Raw genomic sequence first — 21,067 nt, 5'->3', positions numbered from 1 at the left:
CCAGGTTTATGGCGGCAGTCGTTAAATAATCGACCAGACAATCCAGTGATCAACATCGATCTATGCTATTGGGATACGATGACATGTCAACCAAGTCAGCGAGCCTGACCATCCAATCCCGTTGTTCGCTTCTTACGACAAGCATAGGTTACTGAAGACCCGGATCTTCTCGGTTGTATTTTATATTGTCATGTCATTGAATATAAAGGATGGCCTTTATTGCAACTCTGGTATTTTGTCATTACACCAGGTGTGGTAAGATATTTTGCCTGCACTGCAGTCGTTACCAGCGACGTTTGTCCGACGACGCCTCGCCGAATCCTGACGGCAAACTATATCGGGTAAGTGGAGTGGCCTTATTGTTTTCACAACAATGGCGGCACCTGCAGAAAGCCTTAGGCGTTTATATTAGGAAAAAAAACATATTACCTGTGCCTCTGAGTGAGTGAGTTTAGTTTTACGCCGTATATCCGCTTAGTAAATGTCAACCTCACAGAAAATTTCACTGAAGGAAACCCGATGACGTCATGGATTCAATTTCCCAGGCCAAGAGCAATGAGAGACGTCATAATTGAATTGTATTGAACAATTAGCTCTGTGACATCACATGGCTTCAACCGACCGATCAGCATTTAGAATCGCTAACATGTACACGTGATCTCATCGGAAATTTATCACAGCTTAATCACGAGAGACGTATATCCGTATATCCTATATCTTAGCCAAGTAAACCAATGGTTGATAACACGAACAAAATGTTTTGCCAATCATTGATGGATTCTTGTGTCCCATGCCAATGCTTTCAGGTTGATTACAGTATGCAACTGTGACCTGTTATTGAGTGAGTTAGCGAGTGAGTTTAGTTTTATGCCGCTTTTAGCAATATTCCAGCACTATCACAGCGGGGCACACCAGAAATGGGCTTCACACATTGTACCCATGTGGGGAATCGAACCCTGGTCTTCGGCGAGACGAGCGAACGCTTAAATCACCAGGCCACCCCACCGCCCCTGACCTGTTAGTGAATATTGGCAGTACTTTATCATTTTTGTGGCATTACTATCATTCTTTACCAGAGTATATGATATATTGTCTATGAAGAAACCATCATATTGTACGCGCAGAAAAGTGAACTCTTTTGGGATTGATTGCAAAATGGGTATTAAATGTAATACAGGTGAAAATGAAAATTGCTAGAGACCAAATTACTTCACGACCAAATACATCATATATGCAAGCAAGAACTCTTTAACAAATTTTGTTTAAATTTTCACTCATTGTTTAGTTAATAACTTTAGTTTTGTAGTGTTTGTTTTGTAGTTATATAATCATGATGCATTCATCTGTAATATGCAACAGAAACAAATACATAAATTAACTTAAAAAAGAATAATAATAACAGAAAATGGAATATTGCTTTTGATGTCCAGGTGTGTCTCCCATGCTACAAAGAAGGCGAAGACTTGGCGGTGGGGTGTGTGAAGTCATGGACGCAGGATTTCTTCAACATGAGGTCGGCTGCGCACTCTAGAAAATTCCCTGAGGGAAAGGAACCGGAACTAAAACTTTTGTAAGGCCCCATTTTTCTCACTCACTCACTCACTCACTCACTCACACTCACTCACTCACTCACTCACTCACTCACTCACTCACTCACTCGAATGAAGAACAAAAACCAACGCTTGGAGGTTGTCTTTGCGGGAATTTGATTCTTTGAAACAGCCCCTGGTACTCGTCTCCAGATCATTCTGTCTAAATCTAGTACATGTCTAAATATAGAACACCACTGTCCCTCACTGACTCCACAGGTACAATGAGGACCTCATAACACCCTCACCCACTCACTCACCCACTCACTCTCTCGCATAAAAACATCTAAAACATGAACAAAATGTGGCTTTACATGTCCATGTAGTCAGCTTATAGAGCGTGTGCACAGACTATGCTAGAATCGCTCTAATATTACAACCCTGCCAATGGAGCAGTGTGCACCCGATTTTTATGATCTCAGTATACCACTCAGGTTTTCTGAGATTAGAAAGTTATTAGGAAGTAATCATTCACATTATCATCTTCATAGCCTTTCGGTTTCATTTGTATCTGAAATATTGTACCCGTGAAGATCCGGGGTAGAATAGGTCTTCAGCAACCGATACTTGCCACAAAAGGCAACTATGCTTGTCGTAAGAGGCGACTAACGGGATCGGGTGGTCAGGCTCGCTGACTTGGTTGACACATGTAATCGGTTCCCAATTGCGCAGATCGATGCTCATGCTGTTGATCACTGGCTTGTCTGGTCCAGACTCGATTATTTACAGACTGCCGCCATATAGCTGGAATATTGCTGAGTGCTAAACTCACTCACTCACTTGTTCCAGATGTGAGATACCAAAGGTCTGTCAGCCAATTTCCGATATGTTCCTCGAGGACATCTCCAAGAGCAAACAGATGAAGACAAAGCTGCATAATGCTGTTAAGGTAAGAAAAAATGAATGAATGAATGAATGAATGAATTTTAATATGTTAAGATATCATTACCATATCCCAAAAATGACCTTTGTTTGGTTTGTGCTCAAAGTATACTTACTTCTATATAAAGTTGTATTATTAAAAATATTATTTGATTTAAAACGTTTGATTTTTTAAATACAGTGTATACGCATAATACACAACTGCAGATGGGCATCTTGAACTTTGTGTCTTTAAAATTATACAGCCAGCCACAAATTACACATTTCAAACTTGGCATGGTCATGTGGTTGCAAATTCAACCTATGTATTTTTGCATATAAATATCCATCCTTGTAGAAACTGTTGCAGTAATAAGTAACATACCAAGTTTAACCACAATTCTTTGATCCCTACCCTAAATATCTCATAATTCTATTTAGCCTGAAAAATTCGATTTTACTGGTTACGTTTCATTCCAAAGTTACATTTTTCTATGTAACCTATGTTCGCCATTCGTCAGGTATTTTTTCAAGTGAAAGACATGATTATACTCTGTACTTCTTATATTAAAATAGACACGGATGACCCAATCGTCCATGGCGACCAATTCGCATTGCAGAGTTGCTTCCCTTAGGCGCCCCAGCAACCTACGATTGTGGTTTCAAATCCTAGTACAACAGGACTATATTTCAATGTATGTCAGCTTCTAGGCCGTGCTCGTGGTAAACATAACGCATTTCTGACCTCTGTCCTCCCACGCGAGGTGGTATAACTGAAACACTGTCCGATACGACGTTAATACCCACCCACTCAGTCAGTCGTGACATAAAAATTGAAAATAACAAATAAATAAAAAAATTCCTGATATCTATTTCTGTAAATAACGAGACTGACTGACTGACTGAGTTTGGTTTTACGCCGCTTTTAGCAATATTCCAGCAACATCACGGCGGGGGACACCAGAAATGGGCTTCACACATTGTGCCCATGTGGGGATTCGAACCCTGGTCTTCGGCGTGACGAGCCAACGCTTTAACCATTAGGCTACCCCACCGCCCCGTAAATAACGAGAAGCATGATTTTTTTGCTGCAGCCGAAGAACGGTTTTAACATTTCGTCCGTTGTTAATCTGTATAGCATTACACATGCTCTTCAATAGAAACAGGAGACAGAGGTAGTGGTATGAACTGTGCATTGTAGATATGTGAATATGACCTGTAGATGTTCTAGTCAGACAGAGTCGTTGTTGATAGCGTAACGTGATGATGCTACGTGCTGTCGATGACACATTCAGCATATTATAACCACCTGTTTCCACAGTTATTAGTTACAGTCGCTCGTCGCGATGACAGTATGACATTAGTCAGCTGTAACTAATTCTAGTACATTCTGGTGTGTACTCTCTCTCTCCACCAGGTGGTCGTTCAGTATAATAATAGTTATGATAGTAATAGTCCGCTTATGTGGCGTTCATATCCAGGCACATTGCCTGCTCACGGCGCTAAGTACATTACTATCCCCGGTCATAGGTCACTATCGTACTTTCCGATACTTTTTTTTAACTCCCTGGGGATCATACAGCCATGCTGCCTGTTAGGCGCAATAAACCAAACACTCACATTCCCAGCACATCCTCACGGGTACCCATTTTACAGCTGGGTGAACTGAGACAATGCGGATCTAAGTATCTTGTCCAAGGATACTCCGCATATGTGCCCACCTCGCTACCCAATCTAGGCCGTAGCGGCCGCTGTTTTCTACGCTTTAAACAAAATGTAGATCTACCATCCGATCGGTGACTAATATCTACACTTTCCTTCCCAATGCTTTCAAGTGTTCTTCCGTCCGTTATGACTTCTAAAACCGTGAACTAGTACTGTTTTTAACTGATGCATTGTCAGATGTACACAATTATGGTTTCCATTAAAGGTGCCCCCGCCGTGATATTGCTGGAATATTGCTTATAGCGGCGTAAAACTAAACTCACTCATTCACTAACTCACTCACAATTATGGTTTAGGGTAGATGTTACTGGTAACACAGAAGCTTCGCCACATCTATCTATCCCCTAAATATGTGTAAATACAAAAAAAATACAAAATATTGCTGCGAGCAGCGATGTTGGCTCCAATCTTTAGTGAGTGAGTGAGTTTAGTTTTTAGCAATATTCCAGCAATATATCAACCTAGTGGTTATAACTATTTCTCATATTTCTGGGGCTGTAGGGTAGCCTAGTGGTTAAAGCGTTGGTTTGTCACGCTGAAGACCCTGGTTCGATTCCCCGATTACAATGTGTGAAGCCCATTTCTGCCCATTTCTGCTGAAAGCGGCGTAAAACTAAACTCACTCAATCTCTTGTTTCATGAACACATGTTCACGATATAATCATAGTGTATATCGACTTTGCTTTCAAGGGTGATTTTTGTGGGTGTGGAGAGGGCTTTGTCGATTATATTCATAAAATACATCATCATCATACTGTTAGCTCAGAGGCCTGCTGATCTGGTTTTATTGTATGAGGACGGTCTATAAGTAATCGAGTCTCTTGGCTGGGTATCATCATTTAGAACAAGGAAGTTAAATGTTTTGCACACAAGGTTACGATATGTACACTTAATGAGGATTTATTTAGAATAAATATGACGCATCATGTCAATGTGGCCATTGATGTGAGAATGTGTTTCATTACTTCCTTGAATGTCCATTGTATACTATTCAAAGACATAAACTGTTACAAACTTCAGAAAGTATTGTTAAAATTAGAACACTGATTGGTATTAATTGTATCTTACGTGGCAATGCAGGTGTCTCATTTACGGAAAATCAGAATGTTTTCAAATATGTACATATCTATATCTCTCAAACAAAACCTTTTCTCAGTTAACTTCTGTTGTACACATCCTATCATTGGGAGGGGTTTTTTCTAAGCTAGATAACTTGTGTTCAATCTTATTCTTGAATGAATAAAATATGTTTCAATCAATAAACACAATCAAACCCCTCACTGACAAACCTGTTCGATAATAATTGATAGTAAAAACAATTTTGAGAAGAGAAGACAAGGTTCTATTTACACACAATCAAACTTCTCAGGAACGAACCTGTTCCAGGGTCACCCTACTCTACTCACTAGACAGTGGACTGTTCCATTATATCCATGGGTGTTACCCTAATTAGCATTCTATACTGATGTACAAAAGAAAGTACACACCTGGTGTTTTTAGGCTATTTAAACAACGTAAATATTTTGCTAGCAATGTTCCAATTGGGTACGATATTAGTGGTGTTTTTGCAACACGTACACAATGTGTGTGACTTGTGAGTGGCAATCAAAACATTTTTATAAATATTTCGCTGTTTTCAGGAAAACATTTTACCAAAGCATCAGGTGTGTACTTTCTTTTGTACGTCAGTTTAGTTCAGTGTCTGTCAAATGGGTGTCTGTCAAATTGGTGTCTGTCAATTGGGAGATAACGGTCCCTAGTATGTCTGGTGGTAAGACATCTAGTATGTCTGGTGGTAAGACATCTAGTATGTCTGGTAGTAAGACACCTAGTATGTCTGGTGGTAAGACATCTACTATGAGGATGTTCAAGGGGATGTCAACTGGAGTAAACATATCATTTTAAAGATATTGCCAGAGTTGGCATGTTGATTCGAGTTTTGTGGTTTTTTTTGGTTTGTTTGTTGTTGTTTTTTTGCCTTTGCATTGCAGGAGAACGGCGTTAGGCAACAACACTTAGGTTTTATGTACATTGTGTGTATCGGGTGCAGCCGTTGAAGATGTACTCATTTTGGAAAAATCCATTGTCTTCACATATTTTCAAATATCTGGTTTGTCTGGTTGGTTGTTGTTTAACGCCGCACTCAGCAGTATTCCAGTTATATGGCAGCGGTCTGTAAATAATTGAGTCTGGGCCAGACAATACAGTGATCAACAGCATGAGCATCGATCTACTCAACTAGGATGTGATGACATGTGTCAGCCAAGTCAGCGAGCCTGACACCCCGATGCCCTTATTCGCCTCTTACGACAAGCATGGGTTACCGAAGACCAATTCTAACGGGTGTTTCCGAAGTTAATTGAATTATACTCTAATCTAAAGTTTTGAATGTCAGTTTATAATTTCACTTCCAGATTGCCAAGAGAAAGACGCTCTGCAGCCAATGTGATAAGGACCTTTTCGTTCCTAGTGACCGGAAGCAGTGCGTGGTGTGTGACGAGATCTTCTGTAAGACGTGTTCCAGTAAGGACCTAGTGGTCTTCTACCCCCGGGGCGCTGTGCATCAGAGTGACGAGGGACGGGCTCGGCCCGACATGGACGTCATTCAGCCTGGAACGGTAAGACTTCTCTTTCCCATCACATGAGTTAAGTTTTGTTAGCTCTCCAGGACTGGAGGTCAAGGTGAACGTATAGGATGGCGCAGTGTCCGTCCGATCATTACGTTCTTCTTGGAAACAGCTGTTAGGATGAGGTTTTGTTTTGTTTATTTCTTTGTTGTTTAACGCCTCACTCAGCAATATTTCAGCTATATGGCGGCGGTCTTTAAATAATGGAGTCTGGACCAGACAGTCCAGTGATCAACAGCATGAGCATCGATCTACGCCATTGGGATAAGATGAAGATGAACTTGGTGAATGTCTAAAATCTGAATGAAATTTGTTATAAATAATTAAAAAGGACAAAAAGAATTGAAACAGATATCAATCTTATTCTGTGAATCAGAAGGCAACAAAAAACATGGCAATCCGAGCTTCTGTCCGGATTGTTCAAATCGAACTACGAAACTTTGCTCCAGGAGTTCAACATACGCTTTAGGCACACACGTAATCTGATATCTTTCTGTGATTACCCACCTGAATAAGAAACACAAGAAATTGGAGAAGCCTGATCTGGTTCATATTTACATGTTTGACTCAGAATGAGTTGTTAGATGTGGGTTTTAAGAATTCAAGGCCTCACTTCCTAACAGTTACATGTCAACTTAGTCTGTCGTACAGACCCTGAAGCAAATATATCCAAGAAAGCCCACACAAGTCTAGAAAATGTGGCAAGTCTAGATTTCATCACCTGATTTGTTTAGTCTCTGAAAATGAAGAAAGTCTCAGGGCTCCTTTTCATTATATTTTTTTTTTTACTATGAACTTTTTTCAGTAAAATATGTTCATTTCAGAGACTAGTTGTTAGTCTAATGTCAACTAAGCACCGATCAAAAAGTCATCTTAATATATCCACCTGGGGTTCATCTTCCTCAGGACGTATCAAAGATGGCGGAGATGTGGCGCAACTACCGCGTGTGTTGTGAGTGCGTGAAGTACGTGGGGCGCGAGCTGCGTGTCTTCCACTTCAACCTTGAGCTGCAGAACAAACACCACGAAATGATCGACATCAAGAACCAGATTGTGGCCATCCTTGAGCGAGTAAGTCACTTGAATGAGTGGGTGAGTTTTAGTTTTACGCCGCACTCAGCAATATTCCAGCCATATGGCGGCGGTCTGTAAATAATCGAGTCTGGACCAGACAATCCAGTGATCAACAGCACTAGCATTGATCTACGCAAATGGGATACGATGACATATGTCAACCAAGTCAGCGAGCTTGACCACCCGATCCCGGTGCCTCTCAAGACAAGCATGGGTTGCTAAGGATCAGCTCTAACCCGGGTCAAATCACTTGAGCATGTGAGTACGTGGGAGTGTCTTTTGACTTCAGCAATGCATACACTATTTTTTTTCAATACCCTTATGTGTAATGTTGTGACTTGGCTCGGTTTAAGTAAACAAGATAAAGACGCGTGGTTGTGTTGAAGATACCGAATCCTTGTTTAACACACTTAGCAATATCCCAGCTATATGGCGACGGTCTGTAAATAGTCGAGTCTTGACCAGACAATCCAGTGATTGATGTCATGCGCGTCCATTTTCACAATGACATCGTGTCATCGTATCCAGGATGTGTAGATCGACGCTCATAATGTCAATCACAAGTTTGCCTGGTCCAGTCTTGATCATTTACACACCAACGCCAATCCGGCTAGCACAAAACATTTTCGCAACTTTGTGGAAAGGTTGTAGATTGGTAACGTCATGACACAACGTTGTCACAACGTTAGTACGTCATTTTATAACGTTATGTCACAACCTAATAACAACGTTGCATATTTACGTTGAGGAATCATTATGCTTTGGGCTCCTCACAACGTTATAACAACGTTTCTTATAACTTGGTGTCACGATAAAGTTCACTGTAAAACGTTTCACTCTCAGATTCTTTCTTCACTATTCAGCTACAGCTTCAGAAAACACACGACCAAAACAACATGCAAATTGATGAATAAAGTGAATTTCTGCTTTATTTCGTATGTACTGTTCACTACTGGGAAAACTATTCAACTATTAACGTTAAAAAGAACGTTAGGACAACGTAAAAACCAAGTGAGCATCAAATAACTTTAACCTTGTGGCGACGTAAAAATGACGTATCACAACGTTAGGCCACAACCTAGTGACAACGTAAATGGGAGTCCACAGAATAACGTTGTAACAACGGAAGCATAACGCTGTGACAACGTTGTGACAACGTTGTGACAACGTGAAATTGTTAGCTGGGAAACTGACAGAATACTGCTGAGTGAAGCAACAACAAACAAACATTAGTAAAACTAGGGGAATGTTTTAAACTTTAGTGTGAGTAGGGGTTCACATGACTAGTTGGCGACGTTGGTTTCCGTTACGGAGGTCGTGCGGCTGATTTATTTATTTACTTCCCGGCAGACAGGGGAAAGCACTTTGTGTTCTGCTTTGTCACATAACATGCATGGGTCTCCATCTTTGTGTTAACAGGAGTCGATAACAAATGCTCACGTGGGGACGCTCCGTCAATCGTCATCTATGGACATGCTTGATGATGTGAGTAGATGTTGCTGGCGCTAAACTGACAGGGGTGTGGCATTCTTGATCTATCTGGTGAATGTAGATTTGCCAGATGACGTGATGAATGTGGACAATGTGAATATGGACATGCTTGACGAGGTGATCGTGGCATGCTTGAAAAGAGGAATGTAGAAATACATGTCAATGTGAATATGCACATGTTTGACGGGAGGATATGGACATGCTTGACGAGGTGATTGTGGATATGATTAACGAAGTGTTTGAGGAGGGTGAATGTTGACATACTTGAATAGTGAATATTGACATTTTTGGCGAATTGAATGTGGATATGCTTTACGAGGGGACTATTGACATGCTTGACAAGGTGATTGTGGACATGCTTGACGAGGTGTATCTCGACATGCTTGATGATGTGAAATTCAACATGTTTGACAACGTGATTGTGGCCATGCTTGACGAGGTGTATATCGACATGCTTGATGATGTGAAAGTCGACATGTTTGACAAAGTCATGGACATGCTTGACGAGGTGGTTGTGGGTGTACTTGACGAGGTGGTTGTGGATGTGCTCGACGAGGTATATATTGACATAATTGATGAGGTGATTGTGCTTGACGAAGTGAATCTGGACATACCGGTACTTGACAAGGTGAATATGGACATGCTTGACAGGGTGCTTGTGGATATGTTTGACAGGTGAATATGAAAATGCTTGACAGGTGAATATGGACCCTGCTTGTCAATCTGAATGGGGACAAGTAAATGCATAGTAGTGACGCTTGATTGACATGCATAACAAAGAGAATGAAATGTATATTTATACGTGTATTTCCCCAGCTCTTCAATGTCAATACTTTTATGTAACATTTCTGCTCCTGCAGCTTTCTAATCGTGGTGAGGACGACCCGTGGTCAATGTCTGAAGATGTCTTCCTCTCCTTGTGTGACGCAAAGGTATGACCACATTGATGACCTGTAACATAATGGGTGGCCCAGTCGTCTGAGGCATCGCAATTTACAGTGAAGAGTTGCGTCCCTTGGGCACGCCAGGAATCTATGAATGTGTGTTCGAGTTCCCCCTCTCATGTAATATCATGAATCCTTTTAGTGAATATTGTTGACGAAAGTCAACAAACCACTACCAAAATCACGTGTGTCTAGGCCAGACCATCCAGTTGTTGATTACACGAACCACGCGGTTGGGCACGATTACATTCAGCCCACTCATTTTGTCCATCCAATTCTCATTTGACGACAAATATGGATCTTGTTCTTCATCCCTAGAAAAACATCGTCCTGTCTGATTTCATCAATTAAAAAATGACTGGATTCCCTACTGATATAACACGTTATGACAGAGAAGTGAACCCGTGAAGATCCGGGGTAGAATAGGTCTTCACAAACCCATGCTTGCTACAAAAGGCGACTATGCTTGTCGTAAGAGGCGACTAACGGGATCGGGTGGTCAGGCTCGCTGACTTGGTTGACACATGTCATCGGTTCCCAATTGGGCAGATCGATGCTCATGCTGTTGATCACTGGATTGTCTGGTCCAGACTCGATTATATACAGACTGCCGCCATATAGCTGAAATATTGCTGAGTGCGGCGTTAAACAACAAACCAACCAACCAAACCAACAAAGTGAAGATTATGGAGGTCACCTGATGCCAAATTCTAAACACTAGCCTGACTATAATAATCTATTATAGCTACTTCTGTGATGGCAATGCTTTAATTCTTGCAGCAGCTGAAGGCTATGATTCTAAATCAGCTCTCAATGTTTCAAATAGAACTGGGGCAGTGGGGTAGCCTAGTGGTTAAAGCGTTTGCCCGTCACGCCGAAGGCCCGGGTTCGATTCCCCACATGGGCACAATGTGTACAGCCCATTTGAGGTGCCCCCCATCGTGATATTGCTGGAATATTGCTAAAAGCGACGTAAAACTAAACTTCAGTCATAGAAACCCGTTTGAAATGTTTCTGAACTATTAAATATCCGAACTATTTAATATCCGAAAGAGACTGACAACATGTTGAAACAAATTTTGTTTCAACATGTTGTCAGTCTCTTTGCCATGGCAGGATTTGTAAACAACATTCTTTCATATTTTCAGTTGGTGGAGGAGCGTGTTATCCAAAAGCTTTTTGACAGATATTATAAAAGATATGAAGAGGTGCGTTGTCTGAAGCCAGTTACCAGTACACAGGCCAGTCTTCAAAAGAAAATCATTTCGGTAGGCACAGAGTTATCTCCCGTCAGGGGTGACTATTCATCGTTTGTAAGCGGCGACTGGATATTTACTCGTCGACCGCGCACATTGTCATACGATGTTAACACCTAACTTGCGGTCGACAACCGTGAACGTCAGACAAAACGGCTGCCAAAAAGGGAGGGGCTTGAGTTCAAGATTCTAACGGCGGTTAAAGCCGCCGCTCGTCACTGGCAGCGCTGCCGCGGAAATGACAGGAGTCGTAGACGTTTCCAGTTTGGTGTAGTTGGTGCTGACAGTTCAGCCAACCAATGTCCATAACGGGTTCTAATCTAGGTGTAGTACCCAATATATTCGTAATCTACATCAAAACGTCGCCCTATGCAATGAACAAGAAGTTGTCATCCATAAAATTGTTCGCTTAATTTGTAATTTAATTAACAATGATCACAAAATGGGTTACATATTTTTTAATTATTACATAGTTTTGGAAATATTTTAAGGAATTTATACTCAGGCTATTTGTTTCAGTCCTCCACGAATTTTTACAACGAGACACGACGGAGTTTCCGTGACCGCTATACAAGCTTGAGCTCCACCGGAAGCAACAATCAGGAAGGACATCAATGACCGTTTCTACAACCCAACGAAGTGTTCAACAATCAGTTCATTCCATTCGTAACTACTTGTCCCTTTTCGTAATCAGAAAGAAGGTTACGGAAAGGAACGAGTTGTTACGAATGAGTCCATTCGTGAACCCATTCGTCACCACTCGCCCCTTTCCGTAATCTCAAGAAGCTATTCGGCTTGTCCCGGAATAACACGAGTTGGTCAAATGTCGTGAACCGTGACTACTCGTGTTATTCCGGGACTATCGTGTTACGGAAAGTGCCGATGAGGCACGAATGAAATCAATCCGAATCTTCCCGGTGAAGACCGAAAGGCGTGACTATATATACTTTAGGGCATTCCAGTGCAGGTGCATGTGATGAAATACACCTCAGCGAAGATTGTTTCTTCCCCGTGACTTGTCTCATACATACATAAAATAGTTGTATGGTAGTAGTTACCACAGTTTGTTGATCTGAACATGAAGCTCACCATAGTGATACTCTCTCTCTCTCTCTCTCTCTCTCTCTCTCTCTCTCTCTCTCTCTCTCTCTCTCTCTCTCTCTCTCTCTCTCTCTCTCTCTCGCACACTATTGAGAAAAGGAGGGGTGCACACTTTGTTTTCACCCGAGTTTCAATGGTCATTTAACAAACTTTCAGCACAAAGGGGGTGCTCACCCCTGCACCCTCTGGATCCGCCTATGGTAATTATACTTCATCAAAACAAAACGTCCATCCTTAAATGGAATGATACATTGCTATATATTATCCAGTTATGTCTACACATGAAGGACAACATGACAACGAAACACCAGCACGAACTCTATAGTCTCTCCACCGCGTAAAAACCCTTCAAGTCATCTGCCAATAATACTCATCTCCATCCAATTATTGTTATCATCACCTCTGCCATCAACACGATGTGGATGTTGTCGCTGCTGATGTTTTTATACATTTGATATACTATATACCGTTATCATCATGATATACTATATACCGTTATCATCATTATTCATTTGATATACTATATACCGTTATCATCATTATTGACTGACGTTTGTAGATGTAGATGAGTATTCTATATGAATTAAATACATGTGCCAACTACAATGTTGAAATGTTCGTTGTGCTTAATATTACCTAGAAATTTAGTCAGTGAGTGATTTTGTTTTACGCCGCTTTAGCAATATTCTAGCAATTTCACGGCGGGTGACACCAGAAATGTACTTCACACATTGTACCCATGTGGGGAATTGAATCCGGCTGTTCGGCGTGACGAGCATACACTTTAACCACTAGGCTACCCCGCCGTCCCCGAAATATAAGGAACAACATGGAGTGAGTGAGTGAGTGAGTGAGTATGGCTTTTAACAATAACATGGAGGCGACACCTGAAGTGGGATTCAGGCAATTTATCCATGTGGGGAATCGAACCCGGGCATGACGAGGTAACTGTTCACCCACTAGGCTACCCCACCGCCCCTGCAGGAGATCAACGGGTGAGAGAAGTCTCTCATTTTACAAACAGACTAGCGTTTCATTTATGTACATTTGGGGTTTATGCACACTTGAATTATACTCAAACGCAAAAGTTGTGACACAAGCAACAGACAGAATCAGCGCTAAGCATTTCAATTAGATTTCCTTTCTCCTTATATGGTCGCGTGAGGTGAACCTTGTAATTAAGTGTCAAGACTTTCTTAATTCCCGGTACAAGGAAAATATGCATTCAGGCATGCATATCTTATTCTGAATCTAGAAAACGAAGTTAATCAGTGTGTGCGTAATGTAAACGATAAAATCCACGCAGTTGTACAATGGTGGACAATGAGATTCACATGGTCGTATCTGGGACCTATGGCATCTACACGGAAATGGGAGTACAAAAAACGGGAATGTGTTCAGTGTGGGGTTTACAAAAATAGGGAATTTGTTCTGTGTGGGGTTTATTTTCTAAAGCGAAATTGCCGAATCGGGATCGTGAAGAAATTGAGGGGAGGTGAAATTGGGTTTATCGTCGTACTTAAGGATATTTCGCTCATATGACGACAAGCATGCGTGTGTATGTGTGGCTACTTGTACTAGCCTAGACTTCAGCTGGTTTTATAGTGCAAGCTCACTGAGATACCATGCCGCAGTTAAGCATGAATAACCCACTCAGACACATTATACTGACTCCGAGCCGACCAGTCCTCGTTTTACCCATAAATGCCGAGCGCCAGGCAGGGAACAACAAGTACCATATTTTAACGTCTTTTGGTATGACGCGGCCGTGGATCGAACAAGCGACCTTCCGCTCTCCTGGCGGAAGCTCTAACCACTACACCACGGAGGCAGTTGAAAAAATTAAGCGTTAATCGTCAATTAGACAGCTGACTGCCATGCCTCACGTAACCATGTTACAAGGTCGACGTCTTACACTATCAACTCCGACGTCACAGATTCGTGTTTACACTATCAACTCCGTCGTCGCAGATTCGTGTTTACACTATCAACTCCGTCGTTGCAGATTTGTGTTATACACTTTCAACTCCGTGGTCAAGCAGAATCGTGTTAGCACTTTCAACTCCGACGTCGCAGAAACGTGCTCTTACTATCACCTCCGACGTCACAGATTCATGCTCACACTATCAACCACCAATGGTTTCTCTCATCCAGAATCAACACTTGGATGCAATGGTAATTATATTTACTGCAACAAACTGATAAACTGACTCATTTATCTCAGTATCGGTCAACAGAAAAAGACCCACCCCAGCAACATGGTCAGTCATTATTTAAACAAACGTTTATATCAAGCTATTCCTTTGTATGACGTCCATCGAAATGTCAAACAATTATGTGTATCCACTTGTCTCTTTATACCAGTGAAGAGCCGGGTTAGAATTGATCTTTAGTAACCCATGCTTGTCTTAAGAGGCGACTAACGGGATCGCGTGGTCAGGCTCGCTAACGTGGTTGACAAACATGTCATCGGTTCCCAATTGCGCAGATCGATGCTCATGCTGTTGATCACTGGATTGACTGGTCCACACTCAATTATTTACAGATGTCTGCCATATAGCTGGAATATTGCTGAGTGCGGCGTAAAACTAAACTCGCTCGCTGACTTGTCTCTTAAGGGAAATGTCATAGACAAGTACCCCTCCATTACACATACACGTCACATCGCGTCACTATGGACCTCCAAGAGACTGACGTGTATGTTAAACCCAATTTCACCTCACCTTTGCTGCCATGCAGAGACTTTATACAGGCCTAGTAAGTGAGGTGAGGTGAAATTGGGTTTAACGTCGTGCGTGAGAATATTTCGCTCATATGACGACGTGCATGCGTGTGTATGTGTATGTGCGGCTGCTTGTACTAGCCCAGACTTAAGCTGGTTTTATAGTGCTAGCCCACTGAGATACCATGCCGCAGTGAAGCATGAATACCCCACTCAGACACATTATACTGACTTCGAGCCGACCAGTCCTTGTTGTACCCATTAATGCCGAGCGCCAGGCAGGGACCAACAAGTACCATATTTTAACGTCTTTTGGTATGACGCTGTCGGGGATCGAACCCGCAACCTTCCGCTCTCAGGGCGGACGCTCTAACCACTACACCACAATTAGCCAAGATCGAACAATAATTCAGATAATATACACGCTTGAAATAAATGAAGTACAATCAAATTGATTTTTCTTACCCTGGCCATTGGGATAGGTAACACTGTCGTCATTTGCTCCGTCTTTGTAATCAAGTATGAAGAGGGGAAAGAATTATTCAAGGGAGATAACTTATCTATCCTAGTTTGCTCTTCAATGCTATATTTTACGACACTTCAAAGTCAACATCTCGGCGAAATCGAAGATTTGTTCTGCTTCTTTTGAGTGAGTAAGCTTTTACGCCGCTTTTGGCAATCACGGCGGGGGACACCAGAAATGGGCTTCATACATTGTACTCGTGTGGAGAATCGAACCTGGGTCTTCAGTGTGACTAGCGGACGCTTTAACCATTAGGCGACCCCAGTGCCCCCTTTTTTACTATCCGGTTGTGAGATTGGATTTTAACGCCACATGGAACAGTATTCCAGTTATATGACGGCGTGTCAGCAAAACGTGGGAGGAAAACTTGGAGTAATGCCAGTCAAAGACGTTTACCACTTTCAGGAACTAAATCCATGTTGGCAAACCAAGAAGCATTATCAGTGAGTTTTACGCCGCACTCAGCAATATTCCAGCTATATGGCGGCGGTCTGTAAATAATCGAGTCTTGACCAGACTATCCAGTGATCAACAGCATGAGCATCGATCTACGCAACTGGGATACGATGACGTGTGTCAACCAAGTCAGCGAGCCTGACCACCCGATCCCGTTAGTCGCCTCTTACGACAAGTATGGGTTACTGAAGACGAAATCTAACCGTTAACATTATCAGGACCAGCCGGGATTCGAATTAACACGCTATCGTAGGTTTCTCGCCTGCCCAAGGGACGCAACTCTGCACAGAGAAAAGCGACGCCTTTCACGACTGGCAGTCGGTGCAGTTTACAATGAGCACCCTCTGTAGGAGATCAGAGTGATCGTCAATACTACCAGAGACATACACTGACATATTGTCCCTGATACTACACGATGAACACTAGTAGTGTACTACACTCTTCAATGTGTAAGTATGGTTTTACGCCGCTTTTAGCAATATCCCACCAATACCACGGCGGGGGGACACCAGCAATATCCCACCAATACCACGGCGGGGGGACACCAGCAATATCCCACCAATACCACGGCGGGGGGACACCAGCAATGGGCTTCACACATTGTACCCTTGTGGGGAATCGAACCGGTGTCTTCGGCGTGACGAGCGAACGCTTTAACCACTAGGCTACCCAACCGCCCCCACTTTCAATGGAGTCCATGCGGTATTGACAATGTATGAGCGAGACATTTGTTATAACTGTCAGCATCGCATCAATAATTCATAACTAATCCAATATTGTTCACGTTATGGGCAACCCTTCAAAAATTAGATACGCAAGTACTTTATTTTCAATTACCCATAATTCCATTTTCAGTTACCCATAAATCCCAAACGTGAAACACGACTTCCTGTGAAATAAAACAATATGGGGATGTTGAGTTCACCAGAGACCATATAATAGATGGTCTCTGAGTTCACCAATAGAAACAATACACGGAAGTGGTTGCTGCAGAATTATGATACATGATTTCTGTCATTGAAATAAATTATCATAACCTTTCCGGCATTTGTTTATCTGTTTCGGAAATGCGTATCTTAAGACGCCTGTTCGATTCACTTCCGGGTTCCTTACACCAGTTCAAGTGGATTGCAAGAACGTTTCAGTTTAACTTCACCATTGGATATTCGACTTAATGACATGATGTAGACTAACATCTAGTCTCTAGAATAAACATATTTTACACAAAAATAGAATATATTCATAAAATCTAATAAAAAAGAGAACAGGGATACTGACTTCATTTTCAGAAACTCTGGTAATCTAGACTGGCCACATATTCTAGACTTGCATGGGCTGCGTTGGGTATATTTGCTTCAGGGTCTGTATGACAGACTAGATATGATGTTATGGCCGAAATTCCTTGAGACACTGACCACCAATTCTCAATTACCTATTTCTTCTGTCGTTTTGATTTGTACTTGTTTAGCAGACGAATAAACAGGAATAGAAGTCAAATACGCATCCAGTACTACCAAGTAAACATGGTATACATCGCAGAAATCAACTGGAAATCACTATTTTGTTTGTAGCAATCAAAACATGTGTCACAATCTATTCATTCTTGGTGTCGCCAAAGCTGTAGTGTTTAAACAAATGGATACAATTAGTATGTTTACCCTCATAGGCGTTTAAAATCACTTCCCATAGGTTGTACGTACATGAATGTAAAACCTATGAAAAAATTAAGGGATTACCATAATAAACAAAACAAATGTGACACTACGACTTATGTCGCCACAATAGCGGTAATCTACGTTACAGAACGTAAAATGCAGTGTAAAATGCATATATATTGACAAACATTTGTTTTGAAAGCTCGCAAGTTTTACTGGATATATTATGTAGAAAAAGTGGCATCTTGGAACACATCGTACCATATAAAACCGTACACAAAGACAAACCCGGTCTATAAAAATAGTTGTGTTAAGCATGAAAGCTACGTTACCACTACTGTACGGAAACATGAATAACAGCTACCTATAAAAGTGATTAGAATGAATGCTTTGTGTTTTCATAGAGTAATAAAACCGAAAAGGGAGTGCAATATGCTTCCAGTCAAGATCATGGTAGTTTGCAAACGGTAAAAGTAATCTACGTTATGAAATCTACGTTACCACCTGATATGGAATCTTACAAAATATTACTGGAAATAGAAGATTTCGCTTCGTAGCATAGTCAGAGAACTCAGGCAAATAATTTGATAACCTACAACAGTTACTACCGGTTGCTGTCACATGATCGCAGCACTTCAGTGACATTTCACGAAATTCAAATTTGGAAGGGAAACGTCATCTTTATTCGGGAAATTCCCTGTGAAACAGGTAAGATTGCTTGTTAATTTACTTCATTATAGGGATATAGTTTCACAATATTTCAAAACAATTGTTCTACTGTTGAGAAATTGAGAAACGTAGAAGCATTTGGAAATGATCGCTATATTTGGGTGTCGTTAGCCATCATTATTTCAAAAGATTGACAAAAGTTGTATTTCGTGAAGCTTGTATTAATTCTGTTAATATCACATAATTTTTTTAGACATATTGATATTGACCCTAAACGTATGATATTTCGATCTCTTGAAAAAACTGCAACATATCTTTCACCTCAATTTTGTACTCGCTCCTCAAAGTATGGTAACGAAGATTGCAATGAATGAAGTAATACCTTCATAACTATCACATGTTCCGGTAGCTGTTATGAATATTTTATTTATTGCTCATCAAGTAGCAATAATGACTTTCATATATGGTAAGTTGATGTAAAATCAGTCTATATGAGGACGATTATTACGTCGAATGAATTAGTTTGTAAAGTAACGTAGATTACAGTTTGGTAACGTAGATTACAAAAGTATCATTGTTGAATTCAGACAGAATGGGCAAGACTCATGCCGGGATCCAGCGGGATTACGGACAAGGGAATAGGGAGAAAGAAGGAATGAATGTTATTCATGTGAACACGTGTTTTGTGTGCAAATCTGTAATCTACGTTACAAAGGCATTCATTCACAACCTGATCAATAATATTACCTTTTATAAATGCTGTTGTATTGTCAGTGAGGTTCATGATATTACCTCTCAGATGTCGATTCTTTTTGTCGACTTCCTTTGCGTAAAGAACTGCATTTAACAGTATAAAATAAAGTTATATTTTCAAGAGCTTTGACTTGATCAACTTTATTGTTATAATGCTAACAAACTCAACTGAGTGGAGAGGATGTTACATGTAATGTTGTTTCCTTAACGAAACACAACTTTGAGATTAACGACTGAACTTTGTGAATGATATCTCCCTTCAATGTGTTATGCAGCCATCATAAAGAACAGTCACGTAGATTACAACGATCGTGTAGGGTGGTATTGTATAAGATGTGATAGAATTTTACAAGCTCCCCTTGAGTGCTACAATTTCTGATTTTCGTTCGTGACACTTTCTGCAATAAAACAGCAACAACAAGTGACAGAAATATTGTCTTTAGTTTTTTACGATTTGTGTCTTTCAAATTGGTCATTCTCTGTGAGAATTGGTGTGACACGCTGGGAAATGAAGAACCCCATCATATAGTCTGTCTCACACTCCCTGAACCAGATTATTTTCCCTTCTGCCTAGTCCTTTCTGCAATGCTAAAGCCCTCACAGACTGCCGCCATATAGCTTGAATATTACATTAAGCAACAAACAAACAAAAATAACACATACGTCTGTTCGACTATTCCAAAAACTATTACAAACAAATAAAGAAACGTATTTCTGATATTACATCAACACATTTAGAGAAAAAATTATTACTCGTTCTAATACATTACTTGTTCACTAGTTCCAGAAACCTCGAAACATGGTTAAGACGAACCCGGATTCGAACTTCCATTATTCCAGACTTATATAGCTACTGTTCCCAAATATGAGGGGGCGGTGGGGTAGCCTAGTGTTTGCTCGTCACGCCGAAGGTCCGGGTTCGATTCCCCACATGGGTGCAATGTGTGGAGCCCATTTCTGGTGTCCCCCGCCGTGATGGAATATTGCTAAAAAATATTGCTAAAAGCGGCGTAAAACCCAACTAACTCACTCACTCCTAAATATGCTGTAAATATAACATTGCTCTCAATTTGCATAAAGAAAGTATTATCGCTCCAGGATATTGGATAATATCCTTAGAGCGAGCATTTCACTGACAACCACGTGTCGAAGAAACCTCAAATTATTGCAATGCCAAGCGTGAAACGGACCTACTGTTTACATAATATGCACGCGGTGTTCATAAACACACCCTAATTGCAGGAGGCCGGTCGTGTCGGCGTGTTAATTAGCGGGGGTTCTCTATAAACAGCTAATTGTGGCGCTTGTGTAAAGTATATTGCCCGGTCAATGCATATCACACCTTGGCTGTGTTTGTTTGACGGTAATGAATTCCGATCTGTTTCACATTTTCCAGTTCGTCAAATTCTTTTCTTTCTGTTTTTTTAAAACTAGTCCTCGGAGTGTGTGTGTTAGTAATGTTTAGGTGCTATACCATCTGTGATCAGTTTCGTTGCAAATGTACTTTGGAACATTGTTTGATATCTGAGTAAAGTTCATAAATAAATAAGAATATTTTTCTTGTAAAATCTAAATTTACAGTTGGTAGTTTTGAACTTGAGATGTGAACTAAGCGACGAAG

General features: G+C 41.1%; 1 protein-coding gene across 6 annotated transcripts in view; it reads left to right on the top strand.

The window, feature by feature from the left end:
- Positions 1-12,743, top strand: part of LOC124252799 (vacuolar segregation protein PEP7-like) — a 33,636-nt gene extending 20,893 nt beyond the window's left edge. For all 6 annotated transcript variants that reach the window (XM_046686464.1, XM_046686461.1, XM_046686463.1 and 3 more), the window contains 9 exons: positions 251-341; positions 1,431-1,570; positions 2,379-2,478; positions 6,590-6,793; positions 7,709-7,873; positions 9,296-9,361; positions 10,228-10,299; positions 11,460-11,579; positions 12,087-12,743. In XM_046686464.1, coding sequence (XP_046542420.1) covers positions 251-341; positions 1,431-1,570; positions 2,379-2,478; positions 6,590-6,793; positions 7,709-7,873; positions 9,296-9,361; positions 10,228-10,299; positions 11,460-11,579; positions 12,087-12,185 — 1,057 coding nt within the window. In that variant the 3' untranslated portion in view covers positions 12,186-12,743. The remainder of the gene's footprint in view (positions 1-250; positions 342-1,430; positions 1,571-2,378; positions 2,479-6,589; positions 6,794-7,708; positions 7,874-9,295; positions 9,362-10,227; positions 10,300-11,459; positions 11,580-12,086) is intronic.
- The last annotated feature ends 8,324 nt before the right edge of the window (positions 12,744-21,067 follow it).

Source organism: Haliotis rubra, unplaced genomic scaffold (genome assembly GCF_003918875.1).
Source record: "Haliotis rubra isolate DU_JTF1 unplaced genomic scaffold, ASM391887v1 Scf524, whole genome shotgun sequence".
Classification (NCBI taxonomy): Eukaryota; Metazoa; Mollusca; class Gastropoda; order Lepetellida; family Haliotidae; genus Haliotis; species Haliotis rubra.
Note: the sequence above shows the minus strand (reverse complement) of the source record. Positions and strands in the feature narration are given on the sequence as shown.